Here is a 21,275-nt window from a genome sequence, read left to right as displayed (position 1 = left end):
CAATATAGTTTACCTGACAGTAACACCTCAGTATAGTTTACCTGACAGTAACACCTCAGTATAGTTTACCTGACAGTAACACCTCAGTATAGTTTACCTGACAGTAACACCTCAGTATAGTTTACCTGGCAGTAACACCTCAGTATAGTTTACCTGACAGTAACACCTCAGTATAGTTTACCTGGCAGTAACACCTCAGTATAGTTTACCTGGCAGTAACACCTCAGTATAGTTTACCTGGCAGTAACACCTCAGTATAGTTTACCTGGCAGTAACACCTCAGTATAGTTTACCTGGCAGTAACACCTCAGTATAGTTTACCTGGCAGTAACACCTCAGTATAGTTTACCTGACAGTAACACCTCAGTATAGTTTACCTGACAGTAACACCTCAGTATAGTTTACCTGGCAGTAACACATCAGGATAGTTTACTTGACTGTGCTGTTGAGGTCAATAGACATCTTTCAACGAGTCACTCCAGATCTATAGGCCTTCATAGTATCAACAGGTGGACCTTCCCAGGGGGACAGTTTACTGTAGGAGCTTTCATTGAGGGTTAGTTATGGTGCTGAGGGTTAGTTATGGTGTTGAGGGTTAGTTCTGGTGTTGAGGGTTAGTTATGGTGCTGAGGGTTAGTTCAGGTGTTGAGGGTTAGTTATGGTGTTGAGGGTTAGTTCTGGTGTTGAGGGTTAGTTATGGTGCTGAGGGTTAGTTCTGGTGCTGAGGGTTAGTTATGGTGCTGAGGGTTAGTTATGGTGCTGTGGGTTAGTTATGGTGCTGAGGGTTAGTTCTGGTGCTGAGGGTTAGTTATGGTGCTGAGGGTTAGTTATGGTGCTGAGGGTTAGTTATGGTGCTGAGGGTTAGTTATGGTGCTGAGGGTTAGTTATGGTGCTGAGGGTTAGTTATGGTGCTGAGGGTTAGTTATGGTGCTGAGGGTTAGTTATGGTGTTGAGGGTTAGTTATGGTGCTGAGGGTTAGTTCTGGTGTTGAGGGTTAGTTATGGTGCTGAGGGTTAGTTCTGGTGCTGAGGGTTAGTTATGGTGCTGAGGGTTAGTTATGGTGCTGTGGGTTAGTTATGGTGCTGAGGGTTAGTTATGGTGCTGAGGGTTAGTTATGGTGCTGTGGGTTAGTTATGGTGCTGAGGGTTAGTTATGGTGCTGAGGGTTAGTTATGGTGCTGAGGGTTAGTTATGGTGCTGTGGGTTAGTTATGGTGCTGAGGGTTAGTTATGGTGTTGAGGGTTAGTTATGGTGCTGAGGGTTAGTTATGGTGCTGAGGGTTAGTTATGGTGCTGAGGGTTAGTTATGGTGCTGAGGGTTAGTTATGGTGCTGAGGGTTAGTTATGGTGCTGAGGGTTAGTTATGGTGCTGAGGGTTAGTTCTGGTGTTGAGGGTTAGTTATGGTGCTGAGGGTTGTTATGGTGCTGAGGGTTAGTTCTGGTGTTGAGGGTTAGTTCTGGTGCTGAACGTTATTTATGGTGATGAGGAGATAAGTGAGGAGACGAGGAGAGGAAATTAGGAGATGAGGAGAGGAGTGAAGGATTAAGATTAAGGAGATGAAAGAAGCACTGCCTGATTTGACTGATGGGTCTGATACTTGTTCTCTCTATCCCCCCCTCCCCCCTCTCTAGTTTGCTACAGGCCCTTAAAGGATGCTCCCAACCTTATCTGTACACCACACACAGCCTGGTCAGTGAACAGGTCTCTCTGGAGATGAGAGAGGCAGCTGCCACCGAGATACGAAGAGCCATCAGCGGTATGCCTGTTCCCCAGGGACCCTGTTCCCCAGGGACCCTGTCAGGGACCCTGTTCCCCAGGGACCATGTCCCCCAGGGACCCTGTCAGGGCACCATGTTCCCCAGGGACCCTGTTCCCCAGGGAGCCCTGTTCCCCAGGGACCCTGTCAGAGACCATGTCCCCCCAGCACCTCACTAGTCAGAGGACCCTGGCCCCAGGGATTATGTCAGGGACCATGTCCCCCAGCACCTCAATAGTCAGGGACCCTGTCCCCCAGCACCTCACTAGTCAGGACCCTGTCCCCCAGCACCTCACTAGTCAGAGACCCTGTCCCCAGGACCCTGTCCCCCAGCACCTCACTAGTCAGGGACCATGTCCCCCAGCACCTCACTAGTCAGGGACCCTGTCCCCCAGCACTCACTAGTATCAGAGACCATGTTCCCTGCCACCTCACTAGTCAGAGACCCTGTCCCCAGCACCTCACTAGTCAGGGCCCTGTCCCCCAGCACCTCACTAGTCAGGGACATGTCCCCCAGCACCTCACTAGTCAGGGGACCCTGGTCCCCAGGGACCATGTCAGGGACCCTGTCCCCCAGCAACATCACTAGTTCAGGGACCATGTCCCCCAGCACCTCACTAGTCAGGGACCCTGTTCCCCCAGCACCTCACTAGTCAGGGACCCTGTCCCCCAGCACCTCACTAGTCAGGGACCCTGTCCCCCTGCACCTCACTAGTCAGAGACCCTGTCCCCCAGCACCTCACTAGTCAGGGACCCTGTCCCCCAGCACCTCACTAGTCAGGGACCCTGTCCCCAGCACACCTCACTAGTCAGGGACCCTGTTCCCCAGCACCTCACTAGTCAGGGACCCTGTCCCCCAGCACCTCACTAGTCAGGGACCCTGTCCCCCAGCACCTCACCCCAGCACCTCACTAGTCAGGGACCCTGTCCCCCAGCACCTCACTAGTCAGGGACCCTGTCCCCCAGCACCTCACTAGTCAGGGACCCTGTCCCCCAGCACCTCACTAGTCAGGGACCCTGTCCCCAGTTCCTCACTAGTCAGGGACCCTGTTCCCCAGCACCTCACTAGTCAGGGACCCTGTCCCCCAGCACCTCACTAGTCAGGGACCCTGTCCCCCAGCACCTCACTAGTCAGGGACCCTGTCCCCCAGCACCTCACTAGTCAGGGACCCTGTCCCCCAGCACCTCACTAGTCAGGGACCCTGTCCCCCTGCAACTCACTAGTCAGGGACCATGTCCCCAGCACCTCACTAGACAGAGACCATGTTCCCTGCCACCTCACTAGTCAGGGACCCTGTTCCCCCAGCACCTCACTAGTCAGGGACCCTGTCCCCCAGCACCTCACTAGTCAGGGACCCTGTCCCCCAGCACCTCACTAGTCAGGGACCCTGTCCCCCAGCACCTCACTAGTCAGGGACCATGTCCCCCAGCACCTCACTAGTCAGAGACCCTGTCCCCCAGCACCTCACTAGTCAGGGACCCTGTCCCCCTGCAACTCACTAGTCAGGGACCATGTCCCCAGCACCTCACTAGACAGAGACCATGTTCCCTGCCACCTCACTAGTCAGGGACCCTGTTCCCCCAGCACCTCACTAGTCAGGGACCCTGTTACCCAGCACCTCACTAGTCAATAGTGATATATAATAATTTTAAATAATAATAATATAATCTCTCTCTCTCTCTCTCTCTCTTTGTCTCTCCATGTTTCTTAATCTATCTCCCTCTCCTCCCTCCATCTCCCCACTTTCTCTCTCTCTCCCTCCCTCGCTCCATCGCAGGCCGCATCCCTGACAGCCTAAGAAACTGTGTGAATAAGGAGTTCTTTGTGACCACAGGACCGTGGGCAGTAATGGACCAGCAAGGTGTCCACCCAGAGCTCAATGGCACCACCTACAGGTAGGCTGAGGAAGCACAGTGACAAGTGTGACATCTACTGTGTGTGTGTGTGTGTGTGTGTGTGTGTGTGTGTGTGTGTGTGTGTGTGTGTGTGGTGTGTGTGTGTGTGTGTGTGTGTGTGTGTTTTCCTTCAGCATTCTCCCTTACACACACACACACACACACACACACACACACACACACACACCATTTTATTTTATTGCTCATTTCACCACTTGACATATAGGTTTCTGAGGTTATTTTCATAGTCCTGGATAACTTTACTTTACTAGTTCCATACGGCAGTCAGATACTTTTATGAAATACAGGGACATTTACAGGCACAGTAAGACGGTTGAGATAAAGAAACTGTCAGTTTAAAAAAAACATGAAAGAAATGTCAATGTTATGTTTTTCCTAGAATATAGTAGAAACTCTCCTGTAGGTTTTAACTGCAACCCTGTTCCTGGAGAGCTACCCTCCTGGAGGTTTAACTCCAACCTGTTCCTGGAGAGATACCCTCCTGGAGGTTTTAACTCCAACCCTGTTCCTGGAGAGATACCCTCCTGGAGGTTTTAACTCCAACCCTGTTCCTGGAGAGATACCCTCCTGGAGGTTTTAACTCCAACCCTGTTCCTGGAGAGATACCTCCTGTAGGTTTTAACAGGACAGCTCTAGTAACAGGGTCTAGTAACAGGGTCTAGTAACAGGGTCTAGTAACAGGGTCTAGTAACAGGACAGCTCTAGTAACAGGGTCTAGTAACAGGGTCTAGTAACAGGGTCTAGTAACAGGGTCTAGTAACAGGGCAGCTCTAGTAACAGGGTCTAGTAACAGGGTCTAGTAACAGGGCAGCTCTAGTAACAGGGCAGCTCTAGTAACAGGGCAGCTCTAGTAACAGGGTCTAGTAACAGGGTCTAGTAACAGGGTCTAGTAACAGGACAGCGCTAGTAACAGGGTCTAGTAACAGGGTCTAGTAACAGGGTCTAGTAACAGGACAGCTCTAGTAACAGGGCAGCTCTAGTAACAGGGCAGCTCTAGTAACAGGGTCTAGTAACAGGACAGCTCTAGTAACAGGGCAGCTCTAGTAACAGGGCAGGTCTAGTAACAGGGTCTAGTAACAGGACAGCTCTAGTAACAGGGTCTAGTAACAGGGTCTAGTAACAGGACAGCTCTAGTAACAGGGTCTAGTAACAGGGTCTAGTAACAGGGTCTAGTAACAGTGTCTAGTAACAGGACAGCTCTAGTAACAGGGTCTAGTAACAGGTTCTAGTAACAGGGTCTAGTAACAGGGTCTAGTAACAGGTTCTAGTAACAGGTTCTAGTAACAGGGTCTAGTAACAGGGTCTAGTAACAGGGTCTAGTAACAGGGTCTAGTAACAGGGTCTAGTAACAGGGTCTAGTAACAGGGTTTAGTAACAGGGTCTAGTAACAGGACAGCTCTAGTAACAGGGTCTAGTAGCAGGGTCTAGTAACAGGGTCTAGTTAACAGGGTCTAGTAACAGGGTCTAGTAACAGGACAGCTCTAGTAACAGGGCAGCTCTAGTAACAGGGCAGCTCTAGTACAGGGTCTAGTAACAGGACAGCTCTAGTAACAGGGCAGCTCTAGTAACAGGGCAGGTCTAGTAACAGGGTCTAGTAACAGGGTCTAGTAACAGGACAGCTCTAGTAACAGGGTCTAGTAACAGGGTCTAGTAACAGGACAGCTCTAGTAACAGGGTCTAGTAACAGGGTCTAGTAACAGGGGTCTAGTAACAGGGTCTAGTAACAGTGTCTAGTAACAGGACAGCTCTAGTAACAGGGTCTAGTAACAGGTTCTAGTAACAGGGTCTAGTAACAGGGTCTAGTAACAGGTTCTAGTAACAGGGTCTAGTAACAGGGTCTAGTAACAGGGTCTAGTAACAGGGTCTAGTAACAGGACAGCTCTAGTAACAGGGTCTAGTAACAGGGTTTAGTAACAGGGTCTAGTAACAGGACAGCTCTAGTAACAGGGTCTAGTAGCAGGGTCTAGTAACAGGGTCTAGTAACAGGGTCTAGTAACAGGGTCTAGTAACAGGACAGCTCTAGTAACAGGGTCTAGTAACAGGGTCTAGTAACAGGGTCTAGTAACAGGGTCTAGTAACAGGGTCTAGTAACAGGGTCTAGTAACAGGGTCTAGTAACAGGACAGCTCTAGTAACAGGGTCTAGTAACAGGACAGTTCTAGTACAGGACAGTTCTAGTAACAGGGTCTAGTAAACAGGGTCTAGTAACAGGACAGCTCTAGTAACAGGGTCTAGTAACAGGGTCTAGTAACAGGGTCTAGTAACAGGGTCTAGTAACGGACAGCTCTAGTAACAGGGTCTAGTAACAGGGTCTAGTAACAGGGTCTAGTAACAGGGTCTAGTAACAGGACAGCTCTAGTCCACAGGGTCTAGTAACAGGGTCTAGTAACAGGTTCTAGTAACAGGGTCTAGTAACAGGGTCTAGTAACAGGTGTCTAGTAACAGGGTCTAGTAACAGGACAGCTCTAGTAACAGGGTCTAGTAACAGGGTCTAGTAACAGGGTTAGTAACAGGGTCTAGTAACAGGACAGCTCTAGTAACAGGGTCTAGTAACAGGGTCTAGTAACAGGGTTTAGTAACAGGGTCTAGTAACAGGACAGCTCTAGTAACAGGGTCTAGTACAGGGTCTAGTAACAGGACAGCTCTAGTAACAGGGTCTAGTAACAGGGTCTAGTAACAGGACAGCTCTAGTAACAGGGTCTAGTACAGGGTCTAGTAACAGGACAGTTCTAGTAACAGGGTCTAGTAACAGGGTCTAGTAACAGGACGCTCTAGTAACAGGGTCTAGTAACAGGGTCTAGTAACATGGTCTAGTACAGGACAGCTCTAGTAAACAGGACAGCTCTAGTAACAGGGTCTAGTAACAGGGTCTAGTACAGGGTCTAGTAACAGGGTCTAGTAACAGGACACTCTAGTAACAGGGTCTAGTACAGGGTCTAGTAACAGGGTCCTAGTAACAGGGGGTCTAGTAACAGGACAGCTCTAGTAACAGGGTCTAGTAACGGGTCTAGTAACAGGACAGCTCTAGTAACAGGGGCTAGTAACAGGTCTAGTAACAGGACAGCTCTAAGGAACAGGGTCTGTAACAGGGTCTAGTAACAGGGTCTAGTAACGGGTCTAGTAACAGGGTCTAGTAACAGGGTCTAGTAACAGGGTCTAGTAACAGGTCTAGTAACAGGACAGCCTTATAGTAACAGGAGTCTAGTAACAGGGTCTAGTAACAGGGTCCTAGTAACAGGACAGCTCTAGTAACAGGGTCTAGTAACAGGGTCTAGTAACAGGGTCTAGTAACAGGACAGCTCTAGTAACAGGGTCTAGTAACAGGACAGCTCTAGTAACAGGGTCTAGTAACAGGGTCTAGTAACAGGGTCTAGTAACAGGTTCTAGTAACAGGGTCTAGTAACAGGGTCTAGTAACAGGGTCTAGTAACAGGACAGCTCTAGTAACAGGGTCTAGTAACAGGGTCTAGTAACAGGGTCTAGTAACAGGGTCTAGTAACAGGGTCTAGTAACAGGGTTTAGTAACAGGGTCTAGTAACAGGGTCTAGTAACAGGGTCTAGTAACAGGGTTGGAGAGGCCTGATAGAGCGTTACCTCTTACTCCTTCACCATGTGACCTCCCTGGATGTTGATCTGATCTCAGTCTGTCCACCTCCGTGTGCTTCTCTCACACAGCCAAGCCAACCAACCTCTGCACGCCCTAACAACCGGTGTTCCTCAAGACAAAATGTAATACCTTTAGCGCTCAGGTAAATACTGTGTGATGATCCGGGCCAGCCTCGTTCCGCCAGGCCTGGATATACTAACAACCATAGAAATATAATCTATAGAACTGTTCTCCCCATTCACTCTACAGACTGTATTTCTATGACTAGAACCTCCCTGTTTCTCACCTATTTGCTGTGGACTGTAATGTTGTTATCACCCTCTGTTCTGTTCTCTGAAAACATCCCTTTAGTGTAGAAATAGATATAGATAGATTTACTTCTTTCCGCATGGCTCTATTCAACTATTACTCCTCTTTGCTCCCTGTGGAGCAAAAGGCGACAACAAGTCCACACTTGTTGCATAGATTTATACGCTAGCAAAGGTAGTGTTCTCAACCCCCTCTACCATTAGACAGACCAACCCCCTCTACCATTAGATAGACCAACGCCCTCTACCATTAGACAGACCAACCCCCTCTACCATTAGACAGACCACCCCCTCCACCATTAGACAGACCAACCCCCTCTACCATTAGACAGACCAACCCCCCTCTACCTTTAGACAGACCAACCCCCTCTAGACAGACGCAACCCCCTCTAGACAGACCAACCCCCTCTACCATTAGACAGACCAACCCCTCTACCATTAGACAGACCAACCCCCTCTACCATTAGACAGATCAACCCCCTCTAGACAGACCAACCCCCTCTAACCATTAGACAGACCAACCCCCTCTACCATTAGATAGACCAACCCCCTCTACCATTAGACAGACCAACCCCCTCTACCATTAGACAGACCAACCCCCTCCACCATTAGACAGACCAACCCCCTCTACCATTAGACAGACCAACCCCTCTACCATTAGACAGACCAACCCCCTCTACCATTAGACAGACCAACCCCCTATACCATTAGACAGAACCAACCCCCTCTAGACAGACCAACCCCTCTACATAGACAGACCACCCCCTCTACCATTAGACAGACCAACCCCCTCACTACCATTAGACAGACCAACCCCCTCTACCATTAGACAGACCAACCCCCTCTACCATTAGACAGACCAACCCCCTCTACCAGACCAACCCCCTCTACCATTAGACAGACCAACCCCCTCTACCATTAGACAGACCAACCCCCTCTAGACAGACCAACCCCCTCTAGACAGACCAACCCCCTCTACCATTAGACAGACCAACCCCCTCTATACAGACCAACCCCCTCTACCATTAGACAGACCAACCCCCTCTAGACAGACCAACCCCCTCTACCATTAGACAGACCAACCCCCTCTAGACAGACCAACCCCCTCTACCATTAGACAGACCAACCCCCTCTACCATTAGACAGACCAACCCCCTCTACTATTAGACAGACCAACCCCCTCTACCATTAGACAGACCAACCCCCTCTAGACAGACCAACCCCCTCTACCATTAGACAGACCAACCCCCTCTAGACAGACCAACCCCCTCTACCATTAGACAGATAACCCCCTCTAGACAGACCAACCCCCTCTACCATTAGACAGACCAACCCCCTCTACCATTAGACAGACCAACCCCCTCTACCATTAGACAGACCAACCCCCTCTAGACAGTCCAACCCCCTCTACCATTAGACAGACCAACCCCCTCTACCATTAGACAGACCAACCCCCTCTACCATTAGACAGACCAACCCCCTCTACCATTAGACAGACAAACCCCCTCTACCATTAGACAGACCAACCCCCTCTACCATTAGACAGACCAACCCCCTCTAGACAGACCAACCCCCTCTACCATTAGACAGACCAACCCCCTCTACCATTAGACAGACCAACCCCCTCTAGATAGACCAACCCCCTATAGATAGACCAACCCCCTCTACCATTAGACAGACCAACCCCCTCTACCATTAGACAGACCAACCCCCTCTACCATTAGACAGACCAACCCCCTCTACCATTAGACAGACCAACCCCCTCTAGACAGACCAACCCCTTCTACCATTAGATAGACCAACCCCCTCTAGACAGTCCAACCCCCTCTACCATTAGACAGACCAACCCCCTCTAGACAGACCAACCCCCTCTACCATTAGACAGACCAACCCCCTCTAGACAGACCAACCCCCTCTACCATTAGACAGACCAACCCCCTCTACCATTAGACAGACCAACCCCCTCTACCATTAGACAGACCAACCCCCTCTAGACAGTCCAACCCCCTCTACCATTAGACAGACCAACCCCCTCTACCATTAGACAGACCAACCCCCTCTACCATTAGACAGACAAACCCCCTCTACCATTAGACAGACCAACCCCCTCTACCATTAGACAGACCAACCCCCTCTAGACAGACCAACCCCCTCTACCATTAGACAGACCAACCCCCTCTACCATTAGACAGACCAACCCCCTCTACCATTAGACAGACCAACCCCCTCTAGATAGACCAACCCCCTATAGATAGACCAACCCCCTCTACCATTAGACAGACCAACCCCCTCTACCATTAGACAGACCAACCCCCTCTACCATTAGACAGACCAACCCCCTCTACCATTAGACAGACCAACCCCCTCTAGACAGACCAACCCCCTCTACCATTAGACAGACCAACCCCCTCTACCATTAGATAGACCAACCCCCTCTACCATTAGACAGACCAACCCCCTCTAGACAGACCAACCCCCTCTACCATTAGACAGACCAACCCCCTCTAGACAGACCAACCCCCTCTACCATTAGACAGACCAACCCCCTCTAGACAGACCAACCCCCTCTACCATTAGACAGACCAACCCCCTCTACCATTAGACAGACCAACCCCCTCTAGACAGACCAACCCCCTCTACCATTAGACAGACCAACCACCCCCTCTACCATTAGACAGACCAACCCCCTCTACCATTTGACAGACCAACCCCCTCTACCATTAGACAGACCAACCCCCTCTACCATTAGACAGACCAACCCCCTCTACCATTAGACAGACCAACCCCCTCTAGACAGACCAACCCCCCTCTACCATTAGACAGACCAACCCCCTCTACCATTAGACAGACCAACCCCCTCTACCATTAGACAGACCAACCCCCTCTAGATAGACCAACCCCTATAGATAGACCAACCCCCTCTACCATTAGACAGACCAACCCCCTCTAGACAGACCAACCCCCTCTAGACAGACCAACCCCCTCTACCATTAGACAGACCAACCCCCTCTAGATAGACCAACCCCCTCTAGATAGACCAACCCCCTCTACCATTAGACAGACCAACCCCCTCTAGATAGACCAACCCCCTCTACCATTAGACAGACTTACCCCCTCTAGACAGACCAACCCCCTCTAGATAGACCAACCCCCTCTACCATTAGACAGACCAACCCCCTCTAGATAGACCAACCCCCTCTACCATTAGACAGACCAACCCCCTCTAGACAGACCAACCCCCTCTAGACAGACCAACCCCCTCTAGATAGACCAACCCCCTCTACCATAGACCAACCACTAAGCAGATCTAGATGTTGACACTGGTAGGAGGAGGTGTGTTGTTCAGGAAGCATGACGTCACCTACATGACTTCTGTCATTCACATGGACAGTCTGCTTCTTCATCTCCAGACTGACAGTGGTAGATATGTGTGTTATCACTGAACATATTTGTTTCAGTGTGATGTGGTAGAGGTAGTGGTAGAGGTAGAGGTAGAGGTAGAGGTAGAGATAGAGGTAGAGATAGAGGTAGAGATAGAGGTAGAGGTAGAGGTAGAGGTAGAGGTAGTGGTAGAGAGGTAGAGAGGTAGAGAGGTAGAGAGAGAGAGACAGACAGACAGACAGACAGACAGACAGACAGACAGACAGACAGACAGACAGACAGACAGACATTAAAGTGTCTCTGGGTGAAGAAAGGTCTTCTCCTACTTTGATGCCTGTCCTCATCACTCAGTCACACAACGCTTAGGACTCTTCAGCTCTGGGCTGCTTTGCTATTGCCTGTCTGTCTACGGATGACCTTTGACCCTGACCTCTAACCTCCCTCTCCCTAGGTACCCGCCAGGCATGATGGGCATGGCTCCAGGGGTGATCCCGAGTGGGTTAGAGGGGATGGTGCCAGGGGGGGTACCAATCGCCCATACCCTGCCCTCTGGTACGCACCCGTCCCAGGCACCCTCGCCCAACCAGCCAGCCTCCAAACACTGTCATGGAGAGACCAGAGAGCACCTCACCGAGCAATAGCACCCTGACCGCCAGCATAGCAGCCAGCCAACCAACCAGCAGAGAGGACAACAACAACAGGAAGAGCAACATGCTCCTCAACACCTCAAACTCAACCAGTAGAGAGGACAACAACATCCTCAACACCTCCTCAAACTCAACCAGTAGAGAGGACAACAACATCCTCAACACCTCCTCAAACTCAACCAGTAGAGAGGACAACAACATCCTCAACACCTCCTCAAACTCAACCAGTAGAGAGGACAACAACATCCTCAACACCTCCTCAAACTCAACCAGCAGAGAGGACAACAACAACAGGAAGAGCAACATCCTCAACACCTCCTCAAACTCAACCAGTAGAGAGGACAACAACAACAGGAAGAGCAACATGCTCCTCAACACCTCCTCAAACTCAAGCTATACTCACAACCAACTCAAGAAAAACAAACACACAAACAAAAGAGCCTCAGTGAAGTGGGACCAATAAGACACAGAACACAACGATAGAGAGCGTCAGTTCTGGGAATAAACATACCGAGCTGTGAAAGAAGAGAGGAAGCAGTTCCTTCACGGATTTGTACTTAACATTTTAGTTTTGACTGTCTCGTTGGTTGGTACGGTCTCTTTAGGTTCAGTACCAACTGCTACAGGACTCAGTTTTATTCCGGAACATGCCCATTTGGACCGTATGTGTGGGACCATGGGTCCAGTGTTAGCTATCTATCGCCGTCGTATAGTGGCAAGCAGAGAGGAGACTGACAGTCCCCGCCCACACCTCAGAGCATCATGGGAAGACTTCCTGACCAATGGGAGAACATTGAGAGAAACCTTTAACATCCCCCCCCCATCCTTTGACCCCTCATCCTTTGACCCCCATACTTTGACCCCCCCATACTTTGACCCCCCCCATCCTTTGACCCCCCCCCATCCTTTGACCCCCCCATCCTTTGACCCCCCCATTGTCAGGTCTCTAGGTTTATTCTGTTTTATGCCACAAAATATAAGATTTTTTATTTTGATCTTAATTAGATTTTGATCAAAAATATTTTTTGATCTAAAATAGACAAAGAAAATATGATAATAAACTATATATATATATATATATATATTATCATCAAACAGAAAGAAAAATACATTACAGATGACTTTATCATCAGCAATTGTAATCTGAGTGAACTTTAACCACTTTCCCGACCAATACGTCCTGCTATCATCATCATCATCATCATCATCAGGGTTTCACAGTTGTTTCAGTTCCCAGGTGTTTACCACCAAAGAGCCCTATTATACTGCAGCGGATTGGTGGAAATGCCCTTTTCCCTCCCTATTATACTGCAGCGGATTGGTGGAAATGCCCTTTTCCCTCCCTATTATACTGCAGCGGATTGGTGGAAATGCCCTTTTCCCTCCCTATTATACTGCAGCGGATTGGTGGAAATGCCCTTTTCCCTCCCTATTATACTGCAGCGGATTGGTGGAAATGCCCTTTTCCCTCCCTATTATACTGCAGCGGATTGGTGGAAATGCCCTTTTCCCTCCCTATTATACTGCAGCGGATTGGTGGAAATGCCCTTTTCCCTCCCTATTATACTGCAGCGGATTGGTGGAAATACCCTTTTCCCTCCCTATTATACTGCAGCGGATTGGTGGAAATGCCCTTTTCCCTCCCTATTATACTGCAGCGGATTGGTGGAAATGCCCTTTTCCCCTCCCTATTATACTGCAGCGGATTGGTGGAAATGCCCTTTTCCCTCCCTCAGCCACGGAATATCATAAACAACAAAGTGTTGTGTTACCGAGAGGGCATGTGTTGGCCGATCTCTGACATAACATATTGTAGATAGAGCCCCTGTAAGAACAGAGGACAAACGTAGCTGGTTACTACAGCATGGATGTGATGATGGCCCGGGATTCAATCCGATAACTTTTACATCCTCGTTTTACGCTGTTGAACGTGACGCGGCGTGACGTCATACTTCCAGGCTCAGTCCCGTAATCTTTTTTTTTGAATTCGGCTCGACAAATCTATCATCAAATTCGTGAAAACGCGGTCATTTAAGATATCACATTATATTTGTGGATGAATTTACTTTCTGCCAGATGCCTTTTTATAAAATTTTTGTTGTTGTTGCGATGAAGACCATTTGCGCTACGTTTTTTTTTTGCACGTTGAAGAACATTCAAAAAGCCAACAAAAGTTTTTTTTTAAAACGACAAGGCTACTTCCTAGAAAAAATGGCGTGTCACTTTCATAGCGTATAACGTGCTGGACTTAAAAGATAATTTACGATTGAGACGTCATATGAACTGTTTACCGTGAATGCGGTCATTGCCTTTTGTTAAGAGTCTAAGCCGGGTTTACTAAAGCTAACATATTGAAATTATTTTTAAGATGGTCCTACCAATGATTTTGAATCTTTTAGGACCCCCTTTAGGTATAACAAAAATATATATTTAAAAAATAATTATTTGATGAAATGTTGAATTTGGCCTTAATGCTCTTAGCCATAGAAACGCATTGAATAACATATTAATACATGGGGATAAAACAGTCAAAGAAAATTATCAAAAGGAAGTTTGTTTTAAAGTTTCTGCCCTATATCTGAGAGATATAAAGAAAGATCAGGAAATGATTCATATATATTTTTACCCATATTTACTGAGAAACAAAATTATTTTACTGGTACCAGGCTACCTTTAGACAAGTCTTGACAGGCTTTTGTGTTCGTGAGAGTCTCACCTTGCCATAGTGGTCATATTATACTGAACAAATATATAAAACGCAACATGTAAAGTGTTGGTCCCATGTTTCATGAGCTGAAATAAAAGATCCCAGGAATGTTCCAGATGCACAAAAAACATATTTCTCTAAAATGTTCTGCACAAATTTGTTTACATCCCTGTTAGTGAGCATTTCTCCTTTGCCAAGATAATTAATCCACCTGACAGGTGTGGCATATCAAGAAGCTGATTAAACAGCATGATCATTACAAAGGTGCACCTTGTGCTGGGGACAGACCACTCAAATCTGCAGTTTTGTCACACAACACAATGCCACAGATGTCTCAAATTTTGAGGGAGCGTACAATTGGCATGCTGACTGCAGGAATGTCCACCAGAGTTGTTGCCAGAGAATGTAATGTTAATTTCTCTACCATAAGCCACCTCCAACGTTGTTTTAGAGAATTTGGCAGTACGCCCAACCGGCCTCACAACCGCAGACCACGTGTAACCATGCCAACCCAGGACCTCCACATCCGGCTTCTTCACCTCCGAGATCGTCTGAGACCCCCCCCCCCCCATCCAGAGACAGCTGATGAAGCTGAGGAGTATTTCAGTCTATAATAAAGCCCTTTTGTGGGGAAAAATTCACTCTGATTGGCTGGGCCTGGCTTCCCAGTGGGTGGGCCTTAGCCCTCCCAAGCCCAACCATGGCTGAGCCCTTGCCCACTCCCATCCTAATTTATTCATTTCAATTGACTGATTTCGTTAAATGAACTGTAACTCAGCAAAATCGTTTAAATTGTTGCGTTTATATTTTTGTTCGGTATAGTTTTGTAGGCCAAACCTTTCGGGCGCTACAGACGTTTTCTTGAGAAGACCCATGGTCTCTTGGTCTGACAAACACCCTGCAGCTCAGCCACCTTCCACCACAGATGGAAGGCTGCCACTGGTGGATGCTATGAATTGAGACACAGTCCATGCAACAAAATATATATATATATTGTATCTCTAGCTTAGACATATTTGATGGGGATATTTTCTATTTACTATGCTAATTGATTTTCCGTGGGGGGGGCCACAGATATCGACTCTAGGGGATAAAAGTTGCACAGCCGACAAAAGCGCGATGGGATTGAATCGTGGTTACATTGAAAATATTCAAAATACATCAATAAGACATAAAAAATATTCAAAATACATCAATAACACATTAAAAATACATCTATAATACATTAAAAATATTCAAAATACATCAATAATACATCAAAAACACATTAAAAATATAAAAAATACATCAATAACACATTAAAAATATTAAAAATACATCAATAATACATTAAAAATATTAAAAATACATCAATAACACATTAAAAATACATCAATAATACATTATTTTGGCAATTGTAAGTTCCAAGGTAAAACAATATTGTTCCACATCGTCCAGTGTTCAACAACACGTTTCTCCCAACGCTCTGATTGTAGTTAATCATATCCGACTTATTGGGAGTCGAGTTACACACGGCGCTCCAGAGACAACAGGAGACAGTTCAGTTTATTACGGAGGGATTCCACTCCTCTCAGAGCTTTAGGATTCAATCTGATCGCGAGTTATAAGCCACTCCTCTCAGAGCTTTAAGATTCAATCTGATCGCGAGTTATAAGCCACTCCTCTCAGAGCTTTAGGATTCAATCTGATCGCGAGTTATAAAGCCACTCCTCTCAGAGCTTTAGGATTCAATCTGATCGTGAGTTATAAAGCCACTCCTCTCAGAGCTTTAGGATTCAATCTGATCGTGAGTTATAAGCCACTCCTCTCAGAGCTTTAGGATTCAATCTGATCGCGAGTTATAAAGCCACTCCTCTCAGAGCTTTAGGATTCAATCTGATCGCGAGTTATAAAGCCACTCCTCTCAGAGCTTTAGGATTCAATCTGATCGTGAGTTATAAAGCCACTCCTCTCAGAGCTTTAGGATTCAATCTGATCGTGAGTTATAAGCCACTCCTCTCAGAGCTTTAGGATTCAATCTGATCGCGAGTTATAAGCATTGTGGGTTTTTTTTTTCTTTTTTAAAGGCAATTTCTGATTGAGCCGACCCATTGCAGCGTTTACCGTAAATGGGATCTCCACGGACGCTGTAACATCACCTTAACACGCTGCGTTGTCGACAGCGTTTATACGGATTGAATCCCAGCCCGACTCTCTCTCTCTCTCTGAACCTCAACATGAAACTGGACTATTCCCTCAGATAGCCCTGTGTCTATCCTGAAAGACGCTGAGTGAGACTCTCTCTCTCTCTCTCTGAACCTCAACATGAAACTGGACTATTCCCTCAGATAGCCCTGTGTCTATCCTGAAAGACAGTGTGAGACACATCTCACTGTCAGCAAGAGGGGAGGACGTCATTTGCTGTACATTATTGGATAAGAATACATTTTGTGCAGCTGTCAAGATACACAATGTTTATTACTCACTGAAGAGGATGTTTGTGGTTTTAACTGTTTTGCGAGAGGACACACTGTCTGTTTTTCTCTCTGTTTGGCAAGATAACATTTTTATGGGTCTCCTTGCAAATGGACAAGCAAGTCTGACTCTCTCTCCCTTATTGACGGCGAAAGGAAACCGCTTGTGACTCTCCTACGTGAGCGATTTTAGTTGTGTTGAGCCCCACTACACATCTCTGATCGATTGATCTCCGTGATCAGGAAAGGATTCAAGCTCAACTTGCATTCCTTTATGACTCAGGAAAACACACCATTTTTTTGCAGATATCATTTCCCCTCCAAATGGCTTCCAATAATGTGGGTGGTTCTGGATATTTTCCCCCTCTTCCTTCCTTCCTCCATTGTGGTATTTTTATATAATGAGGCACATCCCCCCCATTGTTGGTGTTTAAAAGAGTTTTGCTAGATTTGTTCCTGTTAGATTTGTATTGCCTAGTTCAATGTTCCTATAACCATTAGTCCCATGTGATCCCTCCATCCTCCTCCTCTCTTCTTCGTGCTATTGAAAGACGTGGCTCTTTGGGCCGTTTTGCTATTTTACTCTATTATTTTAAAAAAACGGGTAGTTTGTATCCTGGATGCTGATTGGTTGATAGCCGTTAGTTATTCACGATAATACATAAATGCCTGTTTTACAGTTCCATTGGAATGAACTCTGTACTTGATCAGAGTACTAGGGAAACGGTGTCCCAGCAATAGCAAAAGAAGAGACAGCCAGCCAGCAGTGGGTTTTATTTTAGTGTGAGTATTTGTTACTTGTGCAAGGTGATCATTTATCATTCAGTGCAGCTCAAATAAAATAAAAAAATGATTGAGATTTAGCTGTGTGTGTGTGTGTGTGAGAGTGTTTAAAAGCAAATGACTCCATCATCTAACATCTACCTGGGGCTGGCAGGGAGCCTAGTGGTTAGAGGGGAGGGGAGGCAGGTAGCCTAGTGGTTAGAGTGGAGGGGTGGCAGGTAGCCTAGTGGTTAGAGTGGAGGGGAGGCAGGTAGCCTAGTGGTTAGAGTGGAGGGGCGGCAGGTAGCCTAGTGGTTAGAGTGGAGGGGAGGCAGGGAGCCTAGTGGTTAGAGTGGAGGCGCGGCAGGTAGCCTAGTGGTTAGAGTGGAGGGGACGGCAGGTAGCCTAGTGGTTAGAGTGGAGGGGAGGCAGGTAGCCTAGTGGTTAGAGGGGAGGGGAGGCAGGGAGCCTAGTGGTTAGAGGGGAGGGGAGGCAGGGAGCCTAGTGGTTAGAGTGGAGGGGAGGCAGGGAGCCTAGTGGTTAGAGGGGAGGGGAGGCAGGGAGCCTAGTGGTTAGAGGGGAGGGGAGGCAGGGAGCCTAGTGGTTAGAGGGGAGGGGAGGCAGGTAGCCTAGTGGTTAGAGTGGAGGGGAGGCAGGGAGCCTAGTGGTTAGAGGGGAGGGGAGGCAGGGAGCCTAGTGGTTAGAGGGGGGGGGGGGCAGGTAGCCTAGTGGTTAGAGGGGGGGGGCAGGGAGCCTGGTGGTTAGAGGGGAGGGGAGGCAGGTAGCCTAGTGGTTAGAGGGGGGGGGGCAGGGAGCCTAGTGGTTAGAGGGGGGAGGCAGGTAGCCTAGTGGTTAGAGTGGAGGGGTGGCAGGTAGCCTAGTGGTTAGAGTGGAGGGGAGGCAGAGAGCCTAGTGGTTAGAGTGGAGGGGAGGCAGGGAGCCTAGTGGTTAGAGGGGAGGGGAGGCAGGTAGTCTAGTGGTTAGAGGGGAGGGGAGGCAGGGAGCCTAGTGGTTAGAGGGGAGGGGAGGCAGGTAGCCTAGTGGTTAGAGTGGAGGGGAGGCAGGTAGCCTAGTGGTTAGAGTGGAGGGGAGGCAGGTAGCCTAGTGGTTAGAGTGGAGGGGAGGCAGGTAGCCTAGTGGTTAGAGTGGAGGGGAGGCAGGTAGCCTAGTGGTTAGAGTGGAGGGGAGGCAGGTAGCCTAGTGGTTAGAGTGGAGGGGAGGCAGGTAGCCTAGTGGTTAGAGTGGAGGGGAGGTAGGTAGCCTAGTGGTTAGAGTGGAGGGGTGGCAGGTAGCCTAGTGGTTAGAGTGGAGGGGCGGCAGGTAGCCTAGTGGTGAGAGTGGAGGGGAGGCAGGTAGCCTAGTGGTTAGAGTGGAGGGGGGCAGGTAGCCTAGTGGTTAGAGTGGAGGGGCGGCAGGTAGCCTAGTGGTTAGAGTGGAGGGGGGCAGGTAGCCTAGTGGTTAGAGTGGAGGGGAGGCAGGTAGCCTAGTGGTTAGAGTGGAGGGGAGGCAGGTAGCCTAGTGGTTAGAGTGGAGGGGAGGCAGGTAGCCTAGTGGTTAGAGTGGAGGGGAGGCAGGGAGCCTAGTGGTTAGAGTGGAGGGGCGGCAGGTAGCCTAGTGGTTAGAGTGGAGGGGCGGCAGGTAGCCTAGTGGTGAGAGTGGAGGGGAGGCAGGTAGCCTAGTGGTTAGAGTGGAGGGGGGCAGGTAGCCTAGTGGTTAGAGTGGAGGGGCGGCAGGTAGCCTAGTGGTTAGAGGGGAGGGGGGGAGGCAGGGAGCCTAGTGGTTAGAGGGGAGGGGCGGCAGGTAGCCTAGTGGTTAGAGTGTTGGGCCAGTAACCTGAAAGGTTGCTGGATTGAATCCCCGAGTTGACGAGGTAAAAATCTGTCGTTCACGGGCAGAACAAGGAAGTTAACCCACTGTTCCCCGGTAGGTCGTCATTATAAATAAGAAGAATTTGTTCTTAACTGACTTGCCTGGTTAAATAAAGGTTACACACACCATACTGACCCAAAAGTTATTTTATTGGCATTTACATATGTCCCCATTATCAGTAAAACATAATCAAAACCTATTTCTTTCACTTAATTGCTGTGTTGTTTCATTCTCAACCAGGATTTCTATGGAACGCCGTTTGGGTCAAAAAAGATACACGTCAAATAATCTTGTGGACCAATCAGGACCTGAATATGACTGCACGTCACATAATAATTTATGTGTTTAATTTAAATAAAGGTTAAATAAACAATAAGTACACAGACCTCTCTACATACATCTGCTGTATTCATATACACTGAACAAAAAATATTAAACGCAACATGTAAAGTGTTGGTCAAATTTTTTAAGAGTTGAAATAAAAAGACCCCCCCACAAAAAATGACATACACACAAAAAAGCTTATTTCTTGTTTACGTCCCTGGTAGTGAGCATTTCTCCTTTGCCAAGATAATCCATCCACCTGAGGCATATCAAGAAGCTGATTAAACAGCATGATCATTACACAGGTGCACCTTGTGCCGGGGACCAAGTGTAACCATTGCCAGCCCAGAACCTCCACATCTGGCTTTTTCACCTGTGGGATCGTCTGAGACCAGCCACCCGGACAGCTGATGAAACTGTGTGTTTGCACAAACTGTCAGAAACCGTCTCAGGGAAGCTCATCTGCATGTTTATCCTCCTCACCAGGGTCTTGACCAGACTGCAAATACTCACCTTCGATGGCCACTGGCATGCTGGAGAAGTGTGTTCTCTTCACGGATGAATCCCGGTTTCAACTGTACCGGGCAGATGGCAGAGTGTGTATTTAGGAAAGGTATTCCTTGCCACCCATTCTAAAACGAACTGCAGCTCTTTGTTAAGCGTGGCAGTAATTTCAGTCGCTGTAGTAGCTGACGGGTATAGTGTTGAGTCCATCCGCATACATAGACGCTCTGGCTTTACTCAAAGCCAGTGGCATGTCGTTAGTAAAGATTGAAAAAAGTAAAGGGCCTAGACAGCTGCCCTGGGGAACTCCTGATTCTAACTGGATTATATTGGAGAGGCTTCCATTAAAGAACAACCTCTGTGTTCTGTTAGACAGGTACCTCTTTATCCACATTATAGCAGGGGGTGTAAAGCCATAACACATATGTTTTTCCAGCAGCAGACTATGATCAATAATGTCAAAAGCCGCACTGAAGTCTAACAAAACATCCCCCACATTATTTTTTATCATCAATGTCTCTCAGCCAATCATCCGTCAATTGTGTAAGTGCTGTGCCTGTTGAATGTCCTTCCCTATAAGCGTGCTGAATGTCTGTTTACTGTAAAATAGCAATGTATCTGGTCAAACACCATTTTTTCCCAGAAGTTTACTAAGGGTTGGTAACAGGCTGATTGGTCGGCTATTTGAGCCAGTAAAGGGGGCTTTATACTATTCTTGGGTAGCGGAATAACTTTTGCTTCCCTCCAGGACTGAGGGCACACACTTTCTAGTCGGCTTAAATTGAAGATATCGCAAAAAGTAGTGGCAATATCGTCCACTTTTATCCTCAGTAATTTTCCATCCAAATTGTCGGACCCCGGTGGCTTGTCATTGTTGATAGACAATGGTTTTCACCTCTTCCACATTCACTTAACAGAATTCTAAATTACAACGCTTGTCTTTCATAATTTTGTCAGATATACTTGGATGTGTAGTGTCAGTGTTTGTAGCTGGCATGTCATGCCTAAGTTTGCTAATCTTGCCAGTGAAAAAAATCATTAAA

General features: G+C 47.9%; 1 protein-coding gene across 3 annotated transcripts; it reads left to right on the top strand.

Annotated features, from left to right (window-relative positions):
- The first annotated feature begins 1,703 nt into the window (after window positions 1–1,703).
- On the top strand, window positions 1,704–12,119 carry LOC115183938 (C-terminal-binding protein 2-like). 3 transcript variants are annotated; one of them, XR_003874127.1, is made up of 4 exons: window positions 1,704–1,755; window positions 3,534–3,651; window positions 7,346–7,419; window positions 11,418–12,033. XR_003874127.1 is itself a non-coding variant. In XM_029744922.1 (3 exons), the coding sequence occupies exons 1-3, from the start codon at window positions 1,713–1,715 to the stop codon at window positions 11,605–11,607; spliced, it is 351 nt and encodes a 116-aa protein (XP_029600782.1). In that variant the 5' UTR covers window positions 1,710–1,712; the 3' UTR covers window positions 11,608–12,033. The 3 variants fall into 3 exon arrangements, 2 of the variants coding, with proteins under 2 accessions (XP_029600782.1, XP_029600781.1); XM_029744922.1 differs by lacking the exon at window positions 7,346–7,419 and having other exon boundaries at window positions 1,710–1,755; XM_029744921.1 differs by lacking the exons at window positions 1,704–1,755; window positions 3,534–3,651 and having other exon boundaries at window positions 7,248–7,419; window positions 11,418–12,119.
- Window positions 12,120–21,275: the final 9,156 nt, after the last annotated feature.

Source organism: Salmo trutta, unplaced genomic scaffold, assembly GCF_901001165.1.
Source record: "Salmo trutta unplaced genomic scaffold, fSalTru1.1, whole genome shotgun sequence".
In the NCBI taxonomy this organism is placed as follows: domain Eukaryota; kingdom Metazoa; phylum Chordata; class Actinopteri; order Salmoniformes; family Salmonidae; genus Salmo; species Salmo trutta.
The sequence above is the reverse complement of the archived record's forward strand: the minus strand, read 5'-3'. Positions and strand labels throughout refer to the sequence as shown.

Bases quoted from the DNA above. Each gene is read 5' to 3' on its own strand.
- LOC115183938 (XM_029744921.1), top strand. From the start codon at position 11,573: ATGGAGAGACCAGAGAGCACCTCACCGAGCAATAGCACCCTGACCGCC.